Source organism: Camellia sinensis, chromosome 8 (genome assembly GCF_055761805.1).
Source record: "Camellia sinensis isolate YWXY chromosome 8, ASM5576180v1, whole genome shotgun sequence".
NCBI classification, from domain to species: domain Eukaryota; kingdom Viridiplantae; phylum Streptophyta; class Magnoliopsida; order Ericales; family Theaceae; genus Camellia; species Camellia sinensis.
Window position 1 is genome coordinate 162,572,259 of NC_138968.1, and position 25,485 is coordinate 162,597,743.

Sequence of the window (25,485 nt, forward strand, 5' to 3'; positions counted from 1 at the left end):
AGAAAATAACAACTGTTTAATACAAGAAAATTTAAGCATTTACGCATGTATGTAGAATAGTTTAAATAACATTTTTATATAAAGACAAAATTAGAAGCTATGATATGCTGATTAGCGTGCTCCCACCTGAGAAAAGGAAAAAAAAAAGATGAGGAATTAGTTTCTTAACAAGTACAATCATATTGCAAGAGAGAATGGGGGTGGTAGAACCAATCAGCTGAAAGGAGCTAAATAATAATCAAGCACTTTCCGGATTGTCAAAGTGAATCCATAATTAAACCACACAAATAAGGCTTGCCTCTACAGATTCACACATTAAATCAATTGGTAAAATGCACTGAAAATGAAGTTTTCATTAAAATTTTCCCCAACTCATTCATTGTTCACTAAAAAATTGGTTAGAATGATAATACTACCCTAAAAAGATTTTTTTTTTTTTTGGGTGATTTGAGTTAAGAAAAAGAGAAGAAAATCATACTATTGTTTAGTTATACAAAAAATGAAAATGTACAATAAGTAAATAGTTCTACACGAACACAGTATCTTCACAACTTCTGTGTCTGCTCTAAAAATCAAGAGAGCCTTACGCAAACCACAAGAGGATTTATTTTTGCAATTCAGCTATATAGGCCACTTCTTTCTCAGACCTATCTGGCTTTTCTTGCAGTCTCCCCCAACTTTCCTTTGGCTTTCTCTTGTCCTTGGAAGCACTGTCAAGACAATTCAAATCACTTTTCTGTGTTGCAGAAGCCATATTATCTTTGATAAATTTCTCTGATCCTGTAATCATTCTTTGACAATTTTCTCTAACAGTGCATACGGCTACCTATACCAGAATCCCAGTAATGCAACTTTTGTGTTCAATCTCATTATCTTAAACTTTCATGTGGGAGACTGTCTATAAGTTAGCCCAAGGGATAATCAATAGAAATGTGTTTTATGTTAAAAAATACTGCATATCAGTTACACTTGCCTCAACCCACATGATGCCGAATTAGGGGAAGAATATGCACCAACTCCAAGTTCCTGAACCATTGTCCAATTCATACAATGTCCATCAGGAAAATATGTGCTTGAACTCTTTCATGTATGTTGTCATGTCTTCCAAATGACATATTCCATATGTAGTATCTTGATATTGCTAACACCTCCAAACAATAGAACCCGTTAATCACCAGTAATCCCCACACGAACACTTACCATCAATAAAATGATGAAATCTGTTTGAATCTCGTAATACTATTTGCCGACCAACAATTTTTGAGATATACTTAAAGGCAGAGTGACAGTCACCACAAACTCGGAGATTTTTCATTATCCTTATTGGCAATTCTGATTTGCGAGTAAGAACAAAAGCAACTGCAAGTTTCTCACTATGATAACTAAGGAGTTCTTCCTTGCTTTCCAGTTCAAGATCATACAAAGCGAAATTTGTCTGAGTCACATAACCGGCATCCCTCATTTTCCCGTGCAGTTCCCTGAGTTTTTCATAGATAGCATCTTTGTCTCGGTGTGATTTGTCACTGGCTACAAAAACATGAACACCGTCTTTCATGGTGACCCAACTACACCCAGCCTCCTTCCTCGCTTCTGCCTCCCTCATTGCAGCCCGAGCATTTGCAACATCATGCCACTTCCCTCCAGAGGCATACATATTAGAGAGAAGCACGTAATTGACCGCATTTTGAGGTTCCAATTGCAAAAGCATTGCAGCAGCCCTCTTACCCAAATCTGTTTTGCGACCATTTGCTCGACAGCAAGCCCCTAGAACTGTCCTCCAAATAAGAACATTAGGATTTATAGGCATTCTATTAATGAAATCCTCTATCTTATCAAGTTCACCTGCTCGCCCAAGAAGGTCTACCATACATGAGAAGTGCACTATCCGAGGAGTCAGACTATATTCATTGCTCATAGATTCAAAATGCTTAAAACCTTGCTCAAGCAACCCCACATGGCTACAAGCTGACAAGACCCCAACAAAGGTGACATGATCTGGCGGTTGACATTCTAGCTTCATTTTTGTGAAAATCTCTAGAGCTTTGTGTCCTTGTCCATGCCTTGCATAGCCAGAGATCATGGAATTCCAAGAATACACATTCCGCACGGGCATCAATTCAAAAAACCTTGAAGCGTAATCTATCCTTCCACATTTGGAATACATGTCAACAAGTGCACTCCCAATTACAACATCGGACTCCAAACAAGCTCTTATTGCACAAGCATGAACTTCCATGCCACGCTCCAATGTTGCAACAGAAGCACATGCACTAAGAACAGTGGCAAAGGTGAAGCAGTCTAATCTCTGACCCGTCTGTAGCATAAACCAGACCAAATCCACAGCCTTGGTTAAAAACTCATTATGGATGTACCCAGAAATCATGGAATTCCAACTTACATCATCCCTCCTCTCATACATCCTAGCAAAAATTTTCTCACAATCATCCATGTCCCCGCACTTCCCATAGCAAGAGAGAAGAGCATTCTCAATAGCACAGTCATTCAGAAAATCATACTTTAGCAATAGAGCATGAATCTGAGGGCCCAGTTCATGATGCGAAATACATGAAACTGCAGAAAGAATGTTGATAAAGGTTACTCTATTAAGAATCCATCCATCTCGCATCATGTCAGAGAAATATTTTACAGCTTCAGAAACATATTCCTCTGAATCAGAAAATGCCCCAATAACAGAATTCCAAGAAACTTGATCATAATCTGTCATTAGAGAAAACACTTTCTGGGATTCAATGATCCGACCAGTCTCTGCATATAAAGCAAGAAGAGCATTCGAAACTGAAACATCTAAATCAAGTCCCAGTTTAAGCCCTTCACAATGTATTTGTTCTCCCAGTTTGATCCAAACTAAGCTTCCGCATGAATTCAAAGCACTAATCAATGTAAAATTTGAAGGAATCAACCCGGTTCTTCTCATTCTACAGAAGCACATGACTGCATTTTCAAAACACTCATTCTGGTCAAGACCAGAGATCATGGAGTTCCATGAGACTGCATCTTTATTCACCATCAGTCTGAAAATAGAGCACGCATCATTAATTGAACCACATTTAGCATACATATTAACTAGTCCATTTCCAATTGCAACCTTGGAATCAATTAAGCCAGTTCGGACGACATGTGCATGAACCTCTCTACCTCTTCTTTTCCCTTCTTCTAACACAGAGAACTCAGGAAAAGCACTCAAAAGGACTACATAAGAGTCAGAATTTATTTTAACCTGGTCTTTCATATCTAAAAAAGTTTCAGCTGATTCCTCACCTCGTTTTTGCCTCACCAATCCAACCATTAAGCCATTCATGGACACTGCATTCCTCTCGCTCATTTGCTCAAAAATCTCCTTAGCAGTATCTAGCAACCCAAATCTTGCAAACCCACTTACCAGAGCACTACCCACATACAGATCTTGTATGAATCCATGCTTCCCAATTTTGGCGAGCATCTGCTTAAGCAAGGACAAACCGTAGTCCATAGAAGAACAAGCAGCAGTTATTAAGCTCCCAAAAGTATACTCACTAGGTTTGAAACTAAATCCCAAGCCCTCCTGTTGCATGCTGGAGAAGAGTTCAAAAGCAGAAATTGTATCACCTCTTTGCGAACAAACTGAAATAATAGAATTCCACGATACTGAATTCTTCATCTGTATTCCATCGAAAGCGTGAAAAGCATAATCAGCAGAATCCATACTATTCCCATACATCGAAATCAATACATTACAGACCACAGCATCAAATGCATATGGGGTTTTTGATATTAAACCATGAATTTGCAGCCCAAGTCTAAACCCACCAGGTTCTGAAACTTGGCAAGCTCGAAGAGCACTACCAATAGCGTAGATATTCAAAGAAAACCCCGCACATACCATTTCACGGAAAACAGCACACGCCTCATTGGGCATATCATTTTGGGTATACCCAGAAATCAAACAAGCCCAAGTTATAGAATTTCTAGTTGGCATTTCGTCGAACAGGACATGTGCAGAAACCAAATCACCAATTCTGACATATATATTAATAAGGGTATTCGACAAAAACAAATCACTGGAAAACCCATTTTTAACAATGTGTAAATGGAGCTTTTTGGCATCCCCATGGAAGCAAGAAAATTGATACCGCTGGACAAGAAATTCATAACTTCCGGAGCTTGAGGGCGAAAAATTAGAGGGGCTTTGAGGTATAGTTTTGAGTTGAGACTGAGATGTTTTCGTGTGATTAACTGGGTTTTGGAACTGGGTCAAATAAGGAGGCAATGGTTTGATAGACTGGTTTGGTGTTTGTGGGCTGAAGAGAAGAGGGTCTTGTGAGGGGACAAGAAGTGAGGAAGACAATGTACTAAGAGCAAGAGGCCGTGAATTGCAGAGGATTCGCCTGCATGTAGATATTAGGTTGTTTCCATTGAACATTGTTTGGTCCAAAAAGAGAAGAGGTTTGTTTCATGTTTTCGCGCCTTTCAGCTTTCAACATCAGGTGTTCATTGAGAAAGTCTACCTGTTCTGGGTGTATTTTTAAATTTTTCTTAAAAAATTACTATATATATTATCAGTTGAAAAATGCTTTGGAGTGAGCTGTAAGACCAGTTCTAATGAGCTGTGGAGTGCACTTCACTTATTGTGACGTGATATTTTAATCTTAATTTTTTTAATTTTTTCTTTATTATGTTATTAGTGTTTTATTAAATTATTTTCAACGCTTCATCAAATTTGATATCAAATTTAAATTTTGGTGAAAAAGTTACTATTTGGTGCTCCAATAGTTGCACCAAATCGATATTAAATTGAGAATTTACCAAGCAATTCATCAAAGTGAGGACAGAATACTGATTGCAGCAAATCACTGTTTGTTACCATTGGGGGAGACCAGCCAGTTGACCGGCCTGTTGACCAACCGGTCGACCACTAAAAGATTCAAACAGTTCAAAATTTATAGGTTCCAATAGTTAAAAAAAAAAAAATTGCCTTACGACCGACCAACCGGTCGACCACTAAAAGGTTCAAACAGTTCAAAAAAAAAGTTCAAACAATTCAAAAAAAAAAATTTTTTGCCTTTACCGGTCGACCAATCGGTTGTCCCGGCGCAGATTTGATGAAAGTTCACCGTTGGAGCAGCGATATCAAATTGGGAAAATGAGCCATTTTTTACTCAAATTTGATGAAAAATTTGAGTAATCGTTGGAGATGCTCTTAGAGTATCAAAATTGGTGCTCTAAATCATTACTATGTCATTAGTGTTTATCTGGACAGAATTTTTTTAATTTGACTTTTTGACTATTTTAATATGACTGAAAAAAATTTTTTGGGATAAATTTTTAGTTTTTTTATAATTTTATGAGAAAAAAAATAAAGTAATTATGATTTAGATGTAATATTTTGTTTTATTTATTTTTTAGCTTATTTATCGTTTAATAAACTAAGCCTCCGTTTGGGAAGTAGGTTGGCTTTTTGGCTATTTGAGCCTGAGCTCAAAAGCTTGGTTTGGGAAGGGCTTTTTGGCTTTTTGACTTTTTTGACTTTTTTTGTGAGAGAAGAGTGTAATGATTGTAGGTTGAATGTGATATTTTGTCTGTTATGTCTCAAATAACCTATTCTGTCTTTTGTGACTCAAAGAGCTAAAAGAGCCCAAATGAGCTCTAAAGTCTCAATCATCTTGCCAAATGAGACAATCAGCTCTCCTAATTGTGAGCAGTCTCATAAATATTTGTATTAGAGCATCAGCAAAGATTTTGTTATTTTGACAACGCCAAAATTTCAAATTTGTTTTCAGTATGTAATCAACATATTATATTTGATTTGTTGATATTAAAAAAAAAAAAAAAAAAAAAACATATGACATCTTGATAATACTATTTTAATGGTGCATATATTAAATTTTTTTTTTAAATATCAGATAAAGTATTATTTGTGGATAGCATAGAGCAACTCCAATAATCATTGTTAAGTGATCATCTCAAAGATTAATGTTTAAGACCTTCAAAATAAATGACCCCTACTACTCCCAATTGATGTGGACAAGACATGTATGTATGTATGTATTTTTTTTTTTTCCTCTCTCACAGGTGTGTTGGGATTGTGAAGGTTGGATTTTGTGGGCGTCTATATCACAGTTGTATTGAGTAAATGATTGTGCCCTTCAATAAGTAAATATATGTGATAATTGCAAGCAATTTACAAATTTAATAACAAAAAAAAAATTGTATGGATCTTTGGTTGAGGGATTTAAGAAGGGATTTGGAAAGGAAAAGGGAAAGGAAAAAAGTGTGTGAAATTAAGTGAAATATAAGTATATTTTATTTATATTTCACATTCTTTTTTTATTTTCCTTTCCGAATTCCTCCTCAAATCCCGCAGCCAAACACAATATTAAGGTTGCGTTTGAATCTTAGATTTCTGGAGTAAAAGAAAAAGATAGAAACAAGATTTATTTTTAATTTTTTTAATTTTTTAAGGTTGCGTTAGGAAAATGGGCAAGAAATGAATAATTATTTTGTTTGGTCACCCACAAAAAATAAATAGGCGTTCTGTTTGGGTGAACGAAATCAAACTCAGGGAAACACACACAGGGTAGAACCAAATGATGGAATCAACCCAACCAAAAACAGATCAATCTTCAAGCTAGCTGCAATCACAAAAGCCAACAAAAGTTTCAAAGCTTCGTCAAAAGTTCCATGGAATTGTATTGAAGCTAGTTCCCAAAATATCTCAAAATAAACTCTTTACTTACTAGTTTGGTGATGTCTCGGTGCAGAGGTGCACAGAAGAGGAGCGGGGTGCAGGTGGACGTCTGTAGCTGGTGGTGTGTAGCAGGTGGGCGTGGAGCAGCTTAGGCCTGGGTAGTAGCTGTAGGTGGTCATTATTTTGGGATGCAGATTAGTTGGGTTTTCAGTTCGGGTAACTGTGGCTGCTGGTTTAGTTTTCTAGTTTGGTTTGGGGGTTTTGTTGGGTGGATTTTGTGAAGATTCATGTATATTAATTTTCTAGTTAAGTTCTGCTTAACTTTATTTTAAAAAAAAAAAATTGAGAGGCTTAGGGATTGGTTGTAGGATTGCGAGTAGCAGTAGTAGGAGTATTTTTATACTTCCGAATCTCTCTCGATGCATGTCTTCTTCCTGTACCTTTAATTTCATGCTGTTTAAATGAAATTTTTCTTTGCTGATTAAAAAAAAAGAAAAATGAGAGTTATCAACAAAGTAACTAATGTGAAATGGAATTATGAATAAAGCTCCACAAATTAAGTCATTCACAATCTAATAATTTGACATAAATTAATCCAAGCAAACTCAGATAAGCAAAATTGAGAGAGAGAGAGAGAGAGAGAGAGATGAAGGATGTTGCCACGATGCCATCGTCGCATCACAAAGAACAGAATTGCGGGATTGGCATTCTCTTAGAAGCAAGATTTATACACTAAATTTGACTCCTTTAAGTTCATGGTTGCATTTCAAACTGGGAGGTTGTAATGACGACTATGAAGACAAGATAACAAGATTCCGAGTCATTTCAAGCAAAAATAAATCAAGTATCCTCACCACCTAGAAATCCAAAGCCAACAAATGACTTCACATGGAAAGATACTAATAGTTCAACGCTATATTTCAAATTGCTTAAACAGATACATGCATACTTTTGTGTTGTCAAATAGTTTCAAATCAAAGAGTGAATTTCTCATGCTTAGAATCATGAACAAGAGGAGTAGGAGACATTAGATCAGCAACGTTTAAAAAGACAAAAAAAGTATAATTGAGAGCACATTCTACTATCCTAGGTAATAGATCAATTCCCTTTCCTTTTCAACAGCATCTGAAAACAAGAATCAATTACCTAGGGTTAATCCTTACACAAAAGAAGCCACAATCACAATAGTAATGAAAACAAAATAAATGTTGTTTTATAGAATCTTAAAGGTGATGACCCATATGCACCGGGTTAGGTTCATTCCACCATAACTCTTCTTTTCTCTTTTCGAAAAATTATTTTCAAGGCTATGTATGATACAATCATTGTATTTTTAAATTGCAATCACATAACACAACTCGATTAAACCAACTGCACCTCATCTCATCCATCAAGATCAAAACCCATTTCAGTTAATTCTGAATGAAGCATTGAATCTCATTTATTTACTTCAATCAAGAGACATAACTTGAACAAGCTTCAATGAGGAATACTGATATTTTATGTTATATTATAAGCTCAGGAAGTAAGAATAATGGATCATGACAAGAAAAGCCAATATATTTTAATTTCCACAAGTTTTGTCAAAACCAAACAGAATTGTTGAATGTCAATATATATATAGAATGAAAAAGTAAATAGTCATTAACTAGATCACCACAAAAACAAGAGTCCATATATTGAAATAGTGAATACCAAAGGACTGACCACCCAGTAAGCCAGGAGATCAAAACATGATTTCATTCCAGAAACATAGTGAAAAATAATGTGGAAATATCCCCGACATGCAACAAACATGTAACAATTATTTCTGTTTTCTTTTAATAACTCAACAAAACAAGAAGAATCTGAATACTGAAATTGTGAATACCAAAGGGCTGACCACCCAGTAAGCCAGGAGAACAAAAACATGATGTCATCCCAGAAATTGTGAAAATTATTGTGTGGAACATTCCTAAAATGCTACAAACATGTAACAAAAACTATTCGTGTGCTTTCTTTTAATAGCTAACAAAACAATTTCATGCATCACCTGTTACAACATTTGGAAATCCAAAAATGGCAGATACCTAACTCTTCAAGGAGATGTTCTGCCTCTGAAATGATCCATGCTAGCAAATTCCAAGCACAATTCACGGTCCCTTGTATCTCCCCAGCCTCCCCAACCCCTGAACCCAGCTTGATATCCCGCTTGATGCTCAAAAACATGCACTCCCCATTTTGGATCGATATTGCCCTCCTTATCAATCTCTTCTACACGTATGTTCACCGTGCCTTCATCAATGCAAGAATTACTCCCCCCCTGGCCCTGATGCAAACCACATTTCCCAAAGTGCACGGCACTTGTCCTAGGACCTCGTAACGTGTAAACAGGACCACCAAATGAAGGATAAACTGTTGCCCACATTGTTATATCCCAGTTATAATCATCAAAGAAACAAAATTCTCTTGCCTTCCTATGTATCTTCCTCCAAACAGTCCGATTAAAAGCATAACCCACGTTACCCATTCTCTCTGCAATCAAACTCTCCCACCCTTCCCCCCTTGATTTGACATCAGACGGTGCCAGATTTGCAGCATAACAATTAGGACATTTTTCAGGCTTCAGAGCTGCGAGCGTCTGTAAGTTGCGATAAGCATTGGGAAAAATAAAGTGATCCTCCTCTATGAAAAGAATATGACCTGAATGGTGACAAGTCTCCTTCAATCCATCCCACACCGTGTTCATCATCCACCACCAATGATGCTTCAACGACACAATCTTTGGTGACCGGTGGTTTCCATACTGATCTGGATTCCCTTTACAACGTTGCTTAATTGGGTCATCCTTATCCTTGCAGTCCGTTGGTGATGCACCAGGAAAGCTATTATTAAAGACATGGGGCGAGTAAGGGGAGAATATTTGTTTCACTTGACAGAATTTAATGCCTTCCACTATCTTGTTCATCTCTTCAAAGTATCCATCATGACTAACTATCAATAGAGTTTCACCAATCCCAACTACTCGAGAAAGGCTCTCAACAACTACTCGGAGGTATTGGGGGCGATTGTGAACATATAGAACTATTGTTATATGATCCTTGGCTAGTTTTGGAAATTTATCCAAGTTTATTGGGGGTAACTGATTTCGCTTTTCCAATAAAATCGACAGTTCATTCTGTTTGGGAAGGTTAAATTCTCTTCTAAGTTGGGTGTAATTGTTAGTCAATTCACAATCCTGATCAATCTCATTCGAATATTGGATCTCATTATCCGAAACTGTATTCGTTTGGAAGAGAAAAATCAGCAGAAAAACCCCTAACAAAGTAACGACAACTACAGACAAACAACGGCGAAAAGCTGCATCTTTGATCCGAGTTTTCTTGTTCAAAGCCATAAATCAACAGCACAGAAAGCATCAAAAATGTTTCATGGCAGTAATAAATATAGTATCCACAGCATCAGATTTCCAAAATAAGAAAACCCACAATCTCTTCAAAGTAGAAGAATCAAGATTTCACATACTTAAACATTTATGAACCAAAAAGAACACAAAATAAATGAGGGGCAGTATTAAAAACCTCCAAAATGGTCTTCAGAGTGTGATTTAAGCATCCAAAATTTCCAAAACATGAACACCCATATTGAGCTTTCTATTGCTGACAACCATATCAACATGTTGTGGAATCAACATAGCAAAACCACTCAACAAAACGCCTGAAAAACACTAGGGTTTTTGTTGAAATTCACAAAGATTGATCAAGACTAGTGAGAAAACAAACCCAGTATGGATTACAACAAATTCCCAAATGGGTAGTCACAGAATCTGAATTCTGTGGGTTAGATTGCTTTAAAAGACCGATAAATATGAGATCAAAGTCAACAGTACACTATGTAACGCGGAAGTTATGTTAGAACAAGCACATAGTCAACAATAATCAGCTTCACTATACAAGACCTGTTGGCTTTAGAGGAAATGGTAAAATGGGCTCATTGTTTTATCAGTTGGAGAGCTCTCCGACTAATCAAAATTCGTAAACTTCAAGACATGGTTAACGAACTACTCAGGGCTGTGTCGTCCAATTTGTTAAGATGAGCGGTGATTCATCTCACTAATGTTTAGATCACTAATAGTTTTAATGTTTTAATGAATTTGAAAAAAGAAAAAAAAACAAACTCAAGTTAAAATATTACATTACTTTGATGGGAGTTACTGTGTCACATCATTAATGATACTCTAGAGCTCCCAATTTAGTACTCTAAAATATTATTCTTGTTAAGATTAATACTTGAGATTCTTAAAATGGGTGACATGACCCTATTTGACGGGTGATCATTTATTACGTATTTTTATTTTTCTCTCTCATATGTATGTGGGGTTGCAGAAGTTAAATTTTGTGAGGATCTGTATCAAAACTCATTCGTTAGAATTGTATTCATTCATATTAATTTATATTAATTTATTTATTAATTGTGATTTAAATTTTAAAATTTATAATTCATTTTTAAAATCATTCCGTTCTGTTATAATTAATATATATATTTTTTAATTTATAATAAAATATCAACGTGAAAATAAATGTGAAAGATATTTAATATGTGAAATTATTATAAATTAATAGTTATATATATAAAAAATATAATGTAAAATTAATTTATGTTATATATATAAAAAAAATATTATACAAATTAATATTATATATATTATACAAATACTTAAAATATCTTTCAATCCGCTCAAAACTATTTAAATTATAATTTACGAATTCATCCATTCATTATTTAATTTATAATTTTACTCAAACTATCAAAATCACATCGTGCACACGCCTTAGCCCTAGTGTGCCAAGAAATAGAAAGGTCCACAGGGGCGGTGTGGAAATTAAAAGGTCACTATAGGGCCAAAGATGTCTTTGAACCCCAATGTCCGATCAAATTAGGTAAGAGTTTCTATTTGCCACAATTTTCTTACCCTATATATACGGATTTATTTATTTATTTATTTATTTATTATTTTTCAAAAAAGGAGTAAAAAATAGTGTTATATCACAAAAATTACACTCGAATTCAGAGATTACATAATAATTTCTAGATCAAGCATATGATTACTTGTTCACTATTAAATCTCATTGGAGTTGCATTTTTTTTAACCAAATCATGAAAAAAAGTGTAATTTTTAGGTTATATGTACAGTTCAAACCCCTTTTCATTTTTCTAGTTTTATATTTATTTTTATTTTTTATACCTAGTATGCCACTTTAGAAAATGTGTATATATATATATATATATAAAGTGTATGTACAACTATGTTTGATTGAATTTTCAAAACTACCTTAAATTTTAAAAAATAAAATAATTTGGTGAGGGAAAAAAATTGATTATTTTTTTTTGGAATTTTTTTTTAAGGTCCCTCATATTAAGATTTTAGGAGAAATTGGTCTAAGATCACTACCTAACTTTTGACAGGATGAGAGATCCGCAATAATATTTTTTGATACCTAAGGTCCCTCAACCTTATTTTACGTCATAAAATACCTAATTTACCCTTCTTTATAATATAAGTTTGTTTGGATTTTGACAAACTGAATATTCTATTGCTGTTTTATAGAAGATTTCATGAGAATGGACTTCATGGTGGAGATTTCGTAGGGATTTTTGCAAGTGTTGCAGTGGGCTTGACGATGGAGATTGCTATGATCGTGTAGGTGTTATAGTGGTGTTGATCGTATAGGTTTTTCAGTGGAGTTGAATCAGGTATATTTTTTATGGAGATTCCACACAGATTTCAATTTTTGTTTTGAATTTTATGTAAGGATTCTGATTTCATATTAGTTTTTCGAGTGTATTTTTGCATTAAATTTTTGTTTTCAATTTTGATCAATTTAAAAGAGAAGCTAGCTCACTGAAGTTGTTTATAATTTTTGGAGTTGATTTTTCATTCTCTATTATTGATCAATTTTAGAGAGAGGCCACCTTGATAGAGTTGATTTTGATTTTTGGAGTTCATTTTTCATTTTTTGTTTTTTGATCAATTTCAAAGAGAGTTGACAATGAAGTTGATTTTGATTTTTAGAGTTCATTTTTCGTGCTCTGTTTTTCATCAACATACTTATCAATGATAAGTTTTGTTCTCTATTTTTTCGAACCAAAGAAATTTCTTTAAACCAGGGATAAGTGTAAATTTCTTATTATTTTTTGTTCTCTAAGTTTTATTTTCTGTTTTTTCTGCACTTTTGTTTGTATAGTCCAGAGAAAATTATAAGTTTGTTATTATAATCCAACAAAAATCACAGTGAAAATTATAAGATCATATCGACATATTATTATAAGTTTCTAATGCAGATAGAATCACAGAGAAAATTGTAAGTTTGTAATTCAGTGAAAATCATAGAGAAAATTATAAGTTTGTAGTCCAGTGAAAATCACAGAGAAAATTGTAATTTGTTATGGACATGTTATTATAAGTTTGTTATTTTTTATTTTTATTTTTCTCAACTGAATGTTTTGTGAGCATAATAAATCTTCTCTATGAGTTTCTCTATGTTTGTGTGGAATAGTTAGCATTTTTGTCAATTTGATGTTAATGTGTTTCTGTTTTTGTGATCTTGAAAGTGTATATAAGTTCTTAAATTTCTCTGAACTTTTATTTGTAGTTTAGAGAAAATTATAAGTTTGTTATTCACTTTCAGTTTATAGTTCAGAGAAAATTATAAGTTTGTAGTTCAAAGTGAATATAAGTTTTTGTTTCTCTGAGCAAAAGTTATTTTTTGTGTTTTTTCTTTTAATTTAGATGGACAGTGTAGTGTTTTTTGTTATCTTAAAGGTGTATATAAGTTTGTAAATTTCTCAAGATTTTGATATGAGTGCAATATTGCACAATTATACAGAGAAAATTGTAAGCTTGTAGTTCAGTGAAAATCACAGAGAAACTTATAATTTCATAACAGATCTTCTGTGTAATTTTTGTCTATGATTGTGTTTAATAGTTAGTAGTAAATTTCTTTGTGATTCTTTCTGGATTCATTAAGTTTTCTGTAAATTTGTTTTTGTTATCTTGAAGGTGAATATAAGTTTGTAAATATCTCTGGACTTTTATTTGAGTCTAGAGAAAATTATAAGCTTGTTATTATAATCCAGAGAAAATTATAATTATTAGAAATTTCTCTGGATTTTTATGTTGTTCTTGTGAAGTATTTTTATATTGAACAAATTGTTTTCTTGTTTTTTCTTTCAGTTTCGATGGACAGAGCAGTATTGTTGCTGTGCAAATATGGAAATGATACTATTGTCATTAATGTATCATGTGAATTGAATTTTGAGGCATTGGTTGGCATTTTGCGTAAAACATAGAAGAATTTGAAACCTGAGACAATGTGTATTTCATATTCTATTATAGGCCATCCGAATTGTATGGTTCGAAATAATATTGATTTTCTAAATATATTGAGGGTTGTTTATGCATGTGGTGTTGATATAGTTGATGTTTTACTTATTAGGTGTAGTACTTCTGATTAAGATGATGAAGTACGGTCTAATTGGGTAGATGTTATGCATGGTGAATTGATAAGCTCGTGGATATTGAAAGAATTCACTCTCTAAGTTTTGTTCTCACCAAGAAAAGGTGTTATTGTCAGTTGGTAGGCAAAATAATATTACGAATGTTGGACAAAACTTTGAAGGTGGTGTGGTTGAGTTTCGTACTATTTTATGCAAATATGCTACTGAGGTTGGTTTTCAGTTTACATATGTTAAAAATGACAAGCTGAGGGTTACGGTAAAATGTGCATATAAGGAATCAAGGGAATGTATGTGGCGTGTACATGCTTCAGTTGAAAAAACAAATAAGTTCTTTTACATAAGAACTTTGAACAATGAACATACATGTGGTGTGACAGTTCATACTAGTAAACATGCTAGGATGACTTCCAACTTAGTTTCTGAGCTGATACTTGAAGAGGTAAGTACAAAACCTTTAACTCGTCCAGTAGATGTTGTCAAAGAAATGAAAGACAAGTATAGGGTCTCAATCAGTTATAACTGTGGTTGGTTTGGGGTTGAAAAAGTAAAATATAGTACATATGGGGATTCTTGTTTGTCATTCGATCAATTACGATGGTATTTTGATGAGGTATTGAAGAACAATCCAAGTAATCGTTTTGAGTTAGATTTTGTAGATAACAAACGTTTCAAAAAAGTATTTGTGGCTTTTCATGCATACATTGTTGGTTTCAAATATTGTCGGTCATTGTTGTTTCTTGATGAAACATTTTTTAAAGGACGATACAAAAGAGTTACGCTTGCTGTGATGGGGAAAGATAGGAATGAAGGTAATTGTAAATATATCTAATTTTATCTAAGTATGTGAATTTTCTATACATGTGGGAATTGAGTGAATTTTCTATTTTTGTAGTTATGTTTTGTGATTTTTCTCTGACACTTTGAATTTTTTCTGGTTTTGGCCACTGTATGAATTTTCTCTAGTTTTAGCCACTGTATGAATTTTCTCTAGATTTTGGTCAGTGTGTGAATTTTCTTTAGATGTTGTCATTGTGTGAATTTTATCTGTAGTTGGTCACTAAGTGAATTTTTTCTAGATATTTCTAATGTGTGAACTTTTTCTAGAGTTGGTCACTAAGTGAATTTTCTCTGGAGGTTGCCATTGTGTGAATTTTCTCTGGATTTGGCCACTGTGTGAAGTTTCTTTGGATGTTGGCAGTGTCAAATTTCTCTGGTTGTTTATTTTTCTAATTTTCTCTGCATGTGTATATCTAATATACTTGTTCCTATTTGTTTTGTAGGTTTTTTTCCTATAGCTTTTGCCGTTGTTGATGCTGAGAATAAAGGCAATTGGTGTTGGTTCCTTGAACATTTATGTGAAGTATTGAGATCGGAGAGGGTGATAAGTTTCATATCAGATCGACATTGTGGTATTGTGGAAGGAATTGCTAGGTTTTTCCCTAATTGTTATCATAGATTTTGTCTTGAACATCTAAAGAGAAATTTGAGGGATAGGTTATCATGTGGAAACATAAATTTGGTTAGGGAGACGATTGTGCCCAAGTTTTCAGAATGTGCATATGAGCCAACAAAGGCATCATTCCATTTCAAGTTAAATGAATTAAAAAGTGAGGGAGGAGACATTGTGAGTGTTTTCTTGAAAAGTTTACCATATGAAAATTGGAGTGATGCATATTTTAAGAGGAAATGTTATGGTGAGATGTATTCAAATGTTGCTGAGTCATTCAATTCATGAATACGAGAAGCTTGACACTTGCCAATAACAAATTTGGTGGACATGATACGGTTGCAAATCATGAATATGAGGTCTGATAGGAAGCTACTCTCTAGTAAATGGAATAAAGTAATCTGTCTTCGTATGGATAATGTAGTGGAGAAGAATTTCATGGATGAGAGGACATGGAATGTGAGTTTATTATCTGATAATGTGTTTGAAGTGCATTATTTTCCTTCGGTTATGGTTGATCTTGGGTTGAGAACTTGTTCATGTCGAAAAATAGAAATAAATTGGTATCCATGTCAACATGCTGTTGCTGCAATTTTTAGGAGTGGAAAGAATTTGAATTCATTTGTTGAACCATTTTTTCATGCTGATATGTATTGTCAAGCATACTTGTTTTCGATTGGCCCAGTTCCAACTGTTGAAAAATTTGTGTATAGCATTGATGAAGCTATGATTTTGCCTCCATTGAGTAAGAGACCAGCTGGGAGGCCAAAAAAAAATAGAATTGCTTCTACTGGAGAGTTTAAAAAGGTGATGAAGTGTAGTCGATGTGAGAGTATTAGTCGCCATAATAAGATGACATACAAGGAACCTTTGTTAAATAGTTGAGGATAATATATTTTATTGATTGAATAATACATTTGATGATTACTTTGTGTATTTTATTTTGTGAAATGTGTTTTTTGAACAGTATGTATATAATACCAATCAAATTCATCCAGCGAAATTTTTCAATAGTAGTGAAAATTACTTTTTGAATTGTGTTTTTAGAAACATACTTTGGGAGTGCCTTTATAATACCAGTCAAATTCATCTAGAAAAATTTGCCAATAGTAGAGAAATTTACTATGGACATTGTTTTTGTTGAAATGTGCATTGTGTTTTGTGAGGTCAAATTTATCCAGAGAAATTTGCCAATAGCAGAGAAAATTACAGTATGCATTGTGTTTGTTGAAACATACTATAAGGAGTGTGTTTATAATACCAATCAAATTCATGTAAAGAAATTTGGTACTAGTAGAGAAAATTCTCTGTGCATTGTGTTTTGTGAGGTCAAATTTATCCAGAGAAATTTGCCAATAGCAGAGAAAATTACAATATGCATTATGTTTGTTGAAACATACTACAAGGAGTGTGTTTATAATACCAGTCAAATTCATCCAGAGAAATTTGGCACTAGTAGAGAAAATTCTCTGTGCATTGTGTTTTGCGAGGTCAAATTCATCCAGAGAAATTTGCCAATAGCAGAGAAAATTACTGTATGCATTGTTTTTTTCAATTTATGATTATTTTGTACCAACACAATGCATTACAGATTACATGATCATATAGGCACCCCCTTGACACAATACGAGTTAAATTTTTTTATGAATTTCTAGTAACTTTACACCAGTCAAATTCATCTAGAGAAATTTACCAATAAAAGAGAAATTTACTATGGGCATTGTGTTTGTTGAAATGTGCATTGTGTTTTGTGAGGTCAAATTCATCTAGAGAAATTTGCCAATAACATAGAAAATTACAGTATGCATTGTGTTTGTTAAAACATACTATAGGCAGCGTGGTTATAATACCAGTCAAATTCATCTAGAGAAATTGCTACTAGCAGAGAAAATTCTCGGTGCATTGTGTTTTGAAGCTTCAAATTCATCTAGACAAATTTGTTAATAGTAGAGAAAATTACTGTGCGACTTGTGTTTTTTGAATTTGATGATTGTTTTGTACTAACACAGTGCATTACAGATTACATGATTATATTGGCACTCTCTTGACACAATATGAGTTAAACTTTTCTGTGAATTTCTAGTAACATCATACCAGAGAAATTTCTGCAGACAATTTTCTCTGTGTGGATTGTGTTGACAATCACCACTTAGCATGCATTATAAAAAATATGTATATTTAACCATTGATAGCTATGAAATTTACATTAGTCCAAAAAAGATATACATATATGTCAAACATCGTCATTCATTCAATGTATGAAAAAATAAATTGAAGGGTTATTCCTAATTACATTGTGTACATTGTCTTCCTTTTACTAGTGTACTTTCACGATTATACTTTTGGTTCTTCTTCTAGTGGTATTTGAATTGGTTCTGTCCATGACCGGCCAATTTCGGCCACAAATCTCTCTATGATTTCTGCCCTCATCAACCTTACGTCTTGTGTCGATAATTTCGAACTGATAGGTTAATGGTTGCTATATTGTCTCATTATGTAGCATACAAAGAGACCACAATCCACACTGCATACAAATTATAGGTATAGTTAGTTTTAAGAAACATTTAAATTAGATTATCTTATTTATAGATGTTGTATGAAACTTATGAATCACTGTCTTGTTGTGGAGCATTGTCGACAAATTCAAAGTCATAATTTGTGTTTGGTCAGTCTATCAATTTGAAAGAGGATTGTGATTGTACCTCTCTTTGAAGGCAAGTTTTCAAAAAATTCTCCACATAATCTTGCTGCAAAAAAATAGTTTTTAAATAACAGAGAAATTTACACACAAATTAATGGGATTCTATGAAAATTATTATCACATAAACATTATCATGGATTAGAGAAATTTGCACTCGTTACCAATTATTTTGCATCTTTGATATATTTGTCTTATGCATCATCCCTCCTTGGCCTTTATGAGTTGTAGTGTTTGTCCAAGACTAGCAAGGTCCAGTGATTTCTATCTGTTGACTTCTCATTGTCCCCGGTATTTATTGGGAAATGGAGGAACCTGTAGTTCCTCCATGCTGTTTCAAGATGCTTGTCAAATAATGAGACTTGGAAAGTTTGATTTTCCATCATCTTGATGAAGTTCTGCGGTCAGAAAAAATCAAAAAATGGTTATGAGAAAGTTGAAATGATACGAATTTCAGAAATATACACACGGAGAAATTTTAAATGCACACAACTAGCCAGAGAAAATTAGACTAGTGACATAACTGGCTTCAAGAAGTATTTCAACAAGAGAAAGTAGTAAGTAAATTCCAAAAAAAATCAAATAAAAGAGTAGTAACATACCAAGCTCATGCACGTGAAAAAAAAATGAAGTTGGTTATTGTCATTGTCTCCTTTGGTTAGCAAATAGGATCTCACCATAGCCATCAATGACCTGAAAAATATCATTTATAATTGTAACATTGGTTTATAAAGGCTGATGGAACATTGTAGAGAAATTTTGATGAAAGACTTACATCATTGACAATTTGTTTTTCCTTTATTAGGTTTTCAATATCTTCAAAGGTAATGAGATTCAACTCACTTGTCCAGATTAAAGCCCTACAAGATGACAAATAAGGGATTTAATAGTTGTTAATGCAATATAAGTTATTAAATTGTTGTTTGTTATCTTTTATTTTATTTGTTGTACTTATTCGAATCCAGACACATTTGATATGTGCTGCAAGATGTCTTTTACATGTTCTTTTACCAATTTTGAAACCGGTAGAGTTTGTGAAAAATCCAAAATTTTCTGATGCTTGTTGGTTGAGGCAAGACGTACTCATCGACATCAAGTACTTCTTTGTCTTTGGTGGTTTGCTCTGTTTGTTTTACAACTTGTGTGACAACCCTCACCTATGATTAGCGTTAAATCGTGATTTAGCATGATAAGTAATTGATTAAAATGAAATCTTAAATTGATTACATGAGGGTGTTGTTTAGATTGCATTTCTATCTGTTTGAAGTAGAAAAATCTGTTCATGTTTTGATTTCAAATTGCGAATTGAAAGTCTTATCGGCAACCGATTCAAAAATTGACTGGTGTTATATGCTAATTAGGAATTATATGGTTTTATGGTAGGTTTAATTAAATTTCGGTTTGGACCGATTAAATTGGAATAAATAATGCTAATTAATTGACCCTAAGTTAATTACACTTTATCCATTGAGTGGGCTCCTTCAAGGCCATTGTTTTATTTCTATTTCATATATGTTTGACACACCATTCATGTTCCACCTTCTTGCAAAAACATGAGGGAAAAAAATAGGTGTAGGAAGGAATTGAATTCAACAAGTGAATAGCTTGAAATTTAGAGGAAATTGAAGAAGCTTAGAAGACTTGTCCATCTAGCTCAAGAATTTAGCACCTAAAGCCCAATTGAATATCTAAGGTATGAAGTCAAGTCCCTAGTCTTGAATTTAAATTGAATCATTTTTGGAATTCAAGTGAATTGGCCTATGAGATATGAGATTTAAGCTTAAGAAGTATTAATTCATGCATGCATGTCCATATCATGGAGTTTTGAAGTTGTTTTCATGAGAATTCTCACATGCATGTTCACATTATAGTTGTAATCTAGGAATTCATCATGCTTTTGGGAAGAATGTCTCATGGGATCATGTGTTGGAAGCTATGAATTTATATAAATACATGCATGGCATAATTGCATTATATTCTTTTATTTCAAGTTGAAATTTGGTACAATTGGCACACCTTTGGGCTTTGATTTTATGAAATGATCTTTAAAACATGATGTGTTTTGAGTTTCTAAGTATTTTCCAGAATTTTGGCCCAAAAGAATGAGTTTTGGAGTGTTGAATCCTTGGTTAGGGCTTTGGGAACAAATCTGGAAAACCCAGAATTTTGCTTCCACGCTTGAGCGACCACCTTTGTTTTCATACTTTCGCTCGAGCGACAGAATGCTGGCTCGAACGTAAATTGCAAGCTCTCAGAATTTTTACGTATGTAGAAGCATGCTCGAGCGACAAGACCTGCGCTCGAGTGAGGAACTCTGTCTCACGCTCGAGTGAGCATCGAGCGGAGAATTCCAGCAACCAGTACTTTTCATATTTTTACAGACCGCTCGAGCGAAGGAGTCTACGCTCGAGCGACCAATCACTTTTGACATGTTCGCTCAAGCGAAGGAATCTACGCTTGAGCGAGACCCCTGTTTTCAGCAAGTTTTGAAAAATATTTTTAAGTACATTTTTGTATCCTCATTCTATCCTAGGAATTCCTAGGCTATGTTTAAGGCATCATAATGAGAATAATGATTTAGAACCACACGAAAACAAGCGAGGGGCTAAGTTATTAATTCTGGGTGTGTAATTTAGTGTGCGTTCATTCTGTAACTGTGTAGGTTGGCACCCAAGGAGGTTGGCACCCAAGGAAGCTGATTAGCCTGCTTATAACCATGTGATCTGTGAGTAACAATGTCGTAAAGCTATGTTAAATTATAATTATTTTCTGAATGATTAACTGTACTGCTTTTTGAAATAATATTGTTTGCTGAATAAATGCTTGTCCTATTTTATAAACTGTACTCGTGGCATCCATAGCAACTGACTGTTACTGTTACTGCTACTGCTACTATTTCTGTTGCTGCTACTGTTACAGAGATCTCTGTCAGTTCCAATGTTTGGAACTACTACTATTTACTGTTTTGATGGCCATCAATTGACTGTTCGGTCTATTTAGACCTATTGTACTGTTCTGCTATTAGATGTACCACGTATGACTGCTATGGTTTCCAACTGAATGTTATGACTTGAAATATGAGTCACTGATTGAATAATTGATTTACTGATGCAAATAACTGTTTCAATTATTGAAAGGACATTTATTCTTAACCCCTTTATGCATTTGTTATTCACTGGGCTTTAACTCACAGTTTATATATATATATGTAGGTGGCCAAGCACCGGACCAGAGCTAGAGGCGCCGACTTAGACTCATGTTTTGTCAAGCCAACCATTGTGCCTCATACCAAGGTTCCGAACCCGCACGAGTCAAGACTATTTTGGGGTGTTTCAGATTCATCCCTTTTGTCCCTGTTAATGTAAAGAATGTTTGAGACTTGGTTGTACAGTTATGATGAGGGGATTAGGTCCCTAACCTGTATGCTACTTTCTGTATGTATTTTTGGTATATGGCTATGAATGTGGTTTTGTCCATGAAAGTCTTTTCCATTCAGGTTGTCACAACTCATTGGATATCTTCTTATTACTGTTTGGCTTCCGCCAGCCCCTTTATATCGTATTATTGTCATTACTGTTAAGCAGGCCTTTGGTAATCGCGGATTACTGACCGGTTACGATGCTAAACCCTTAGGGGCGGGTTTGGGTCGTGACAGCTTGCTTTGAACCTCTAGCCACCTTCACAACTTTGGGACATTGAAGTTCTGGATCTTGCTGCTTTTCTTTCCCTTTTTTTTCCCTTTAAATTCTTTATCATTGATGTAGGATCTTTTTTCACTGTAGACAGTGAAAATATCAGTAAAATTTAAACTTCTCTAAAGTAATAGATCATATTTCAATATGTAAATTTATTTGATTCAATATTTTCCAGTTACTATAGACTTTTGTCTTTTGTTTTGGTTTTTGTTTGTGTGCTACTTGATCTTGCTGGGTTGTTGGTTGCTGTTCCATTACAATTTCAACTATATACAGTGAAAATCAAACGAGCCCAAAATCAAATAAAAAAAATAGACAGAGAAATCAAACTGGCCAAACTAATATGGTCAAAGAAATTTAACTTCCAGAGAAAATTACCATTGACAGAGAAACTTGTAATAAATAGAAATTTCTCTGAGTTATGTTGACACAAGAACATAACTTTTTGTGGCTCAAGATTTTCACTGACCTTGGGGTTGAACTTGTGTTGGTTCTCGGCAAGGTTGTGTTGTTAGTTGGACGGATAGTTCTTGAATTTGTTCATGCAATCTAACATTTTCAGTTTCAAGCTCTGAAATTGAATACTTCAATTGTTGAATTGTTTTTGTATCATTTTCTTTTTGAACCTCCAACATCCTTAGATTCATTTGGTTTGAGCTGTCTCTTTCTTGAAGTTCCAAGTTATGTGATGTCAATGTTCTTATTGCAATGTCCTTTTCTGCAAGTAATTTATTCTAATTTTTCTCTTCTTCTATTTTGGATTTAGAAAGTGCTTTTAGTCTTTGATGTAGATTAGCAATTTGAGCATCCTTTGATTCCTCAGATTCTTGAGGTTGATGCATTGTTGAGCCACAAATGCTATCATGATGTTGGTCCATCAGCTCATTATGTTCTTCTTCATCCCTTTCCTCATTGTTTTCTTATTCTTCTTTAGATTCAGTGCCTTCATCTTCTTCTTCATTGTCTTCTTCTTTTTTCTGTTCATTTTCTTTTTTGTCTTCTACTTCTTTATTTTTTTCTCTAGCTTCCACTTATGCACTGCTTGCTTGATCTTCATCTCCATTGCTTGCTTTTTGTTCGTCTGTGTTGCCTTCTCCTTCTTCATTCCCTCATTCTTCAGATGAATCTTTTAATGTCTCATTGAATTTGACCAATGCTTTTTTTTATTCTTTTTTCTCCTTTTTACCAAGACAAAACTCCTCTGATGGGTTTTTAACTAGCTTCTTATTATCTATCTATAATAGGAGGCTCTTTTATTAGAGAAATGTTAAAAATTCACTGAGAGAAAAATTCAAATAAAGTAGATAAAATTCATCTAAATCATACCAATGTGAAACAAATTTCAGAGAAAATTGTATGGGCTACAGAAAATTACACACAAGGAGACATAATTTTATAGGTCAGAGAAAATTGTGAAACAAATAACATAATTTAGATATCAGAGAAAATCAATCAATGCAGATAAGTTAATGTCGCTATAATTGTGGTCAGAGAAATTTGGATTCTAGAGAAAATTCATTACAAGGGCAGAAATAAACAGTGTTAATCAAAGAAGCAACATAAATTGAAATTTCAGAGAAAATTGATCTCAATCAGTCAAGACATATAAGTTATGGGCCAGATAAAATTACACACAAGGAGAAATAATTTTATGGGCCAGAGAAAATTATGAAACAAACAACATAATTTAGATATCAGAGAAAATCCATCAAGGCATATAAGTTAATGTTTTACATTTGTGGTAAGAGAAATTTGGATTCCAAAGAAAATTCATTACAAGGGCAGAAATAAACCAGTAGTAATCAAAGAAGCAACATAAATTGAAACTTCAGAGAAAATTGATATCAATCAATTAAGGCACATAAGTTATTCCATATAAGATATTGAATCGCAGAGATAATTGATCTCAATCAATCAAAGCACAAGGACGGAAACAAACTAGTGGTCAGAGAAATTTTGAAATTTCACTAAGAATGCAGTGGCGATAGAAATCTAACTTGTCGAGGTACAAGAGAGTGGACTGGTGTCTTCTGCAACTGTTTGGTCAAGCTTTGTAGGTTCCACTGGGTATATCTTGGGAAGTCAGTTGTGTTACTGTCTTCCCAGTCAATTATATTTGCATGTCCACATAGCCAATACTGTGATGGAAATTGAAGTAATTAAATTTTGCTAAACACACAAATTTGTAAGCATCATAACTATAAATTTAAATGGAAATTCTACTTACCAGCAATGTAATGACACACCCCGTAACTTTTTCTGGAGTTTTGTGCAAAGTTGTTATAGAATCTGTACGAGCACGAAATAATTCTTCTCGTATGATCCTGTTGATCAAGCTTGCACTCCTCCAAACGTCGTCGCTTTGCCACCTGAAAACACAAACGTGAGCTAAAACCCCTCCGATGCCTAAGTCAGCACAATAGACAATAGACACAAAAGCTCTGTGAATTCTGGAATCAAAGTTGTGTTACCTCTCCATAGGTGATGTTATGAGCTTTTATAGGTTTCGCGTGGCATAATCCTAGTAGGACTCTTATTCCCCCATGTAGAGTCTTCATAGAAATCACACTCCTGAAAGATAATGCTTATCCTTCAACACCCCCCTCACTGCTTAAACCAAGTGAGATGGTTTTATCTCGGTAGTACGACAGATTGATCGAGCTATCATAGCCACGCTAAACTAGCTGAAATGACCGAGCTTTAGCTAGCTCGGTTCTTCCCTGCAGTGTGTGTACATCGGCTTCTCCTGCTGAGACCGTGCTAACCATAACGAGTTTGGACCGAGCTAATTCGTAGCAAGGTCATGAGAAAAGCTCAAAGTACCTTGGCTTAGAAGGGTATGGCCGAGCTAACTGCTATCACTCTAACAGTGGTGACCGAGCTAACTACAAGGCTCTTTTGGACCGGGCTAACCTACAAGGCCCATTTACTCAGCCCTTCTTACTGTGGCCCATAGAACGGCCCATTACCCAGCTTGGCCCAATTTATTTATAAATTACCCTCTCAATTGCCCCTTAATTCCATCTGCGCAGTATGATTGGGATTACCAGTTCCCCACCGAGCTAAAACCTCTTGCCTTTCAACTGAGCTAAAATGCTGCCGGACTGCCGATTGGTACAGTTACAAAACATTCTTTCAGTCACTATAACTGAATCACTTTCTATTCCATGGACATGTGGCAAGCCTTTATTTGTCAAATACAGCTGCCGCGCCGTCTTCGTACTTCGCGTAATTTGAACAGTCTTGCCCAATTTCACACGTCTTTATTCAAAACAAAACCCTATTTTTCAAACCAACTCATCACTATTCACCTTCTTCTCTCTCTACGTTCTGAGCTTTCATTCTTCCTCATCACTGCATCTGCGAAGCTTTGCATCCTTAACCAACTCCTCTGCTGCTCCAATCTTAGATCTTCCACTTCTCAGTAGTAAGTAACTGAATCTCTGCCCCTTGTTTTACTTTT

At 34.3% G+C, this 25,485-nt stretch overlaps 2 protein-coding genes and 1 long non-coding RNA gene across 3 annotated transcripts; all 3 read right to left on the minus strand.

The window, feature by feature from the left end:
- Positions 1-324: 324 nt before the first annotated feature.
- Positions 325-4,575, minus strand: MEF7 (Tetratricopeptide repeat (TPR)-like superfamily protein). Its single transcript, XM_028260008.2, has one exon. It carries the CDS (start codon positions 4,418-4,420, stop codon positions 1,172-1,174), a length of 3,249 nt encoding a protein of 1,082 aa, XP_028115809.2. The 5' UTR covers positions 4,421-4,575; the 3' UTR covers positions 325-1,171.
- Positions 4,576-6,406: 1,831 nt separating this feature from the next.
- Positions 6,407-7,162, minus strand: LOC145797502 (uncharacterized). Its single transcript, XR_014339043.1, has 2 exons — positions 6,735-7,162; positions 6,407-6,629 (listed from the first exon to the last, which is right to left on the minus strand). It is a non-coding gene; the product is annotated as an uncharacterized LOC145797502 (long non-coding RNA).
- A 1,172-nt stretch (positions 7,163-8,334) lies between these two features.
- LOC114313614 (alpha-1,6-mannosyl-glycoprotein 2-beta-N-acetylglucosaminyltransferase) lies at positions 8,335-10,752 on the minus strand. Its single transcript, XM_028260012.2, has one exon. The coding sequence runs from the start codon at positions 10,059-10,061 to the stop codon at positions 8,763-8,765; it is 1,299 nt and encodes a 432-aa protein (XP_028115813.2). The 5' UTR covers positions 10,062-10,752; the 3' UTR covers positions 8,335-8,762.
- Between the last annotated feature and the right edge of the window lie 14,733 nt (positions 10,753-25,485).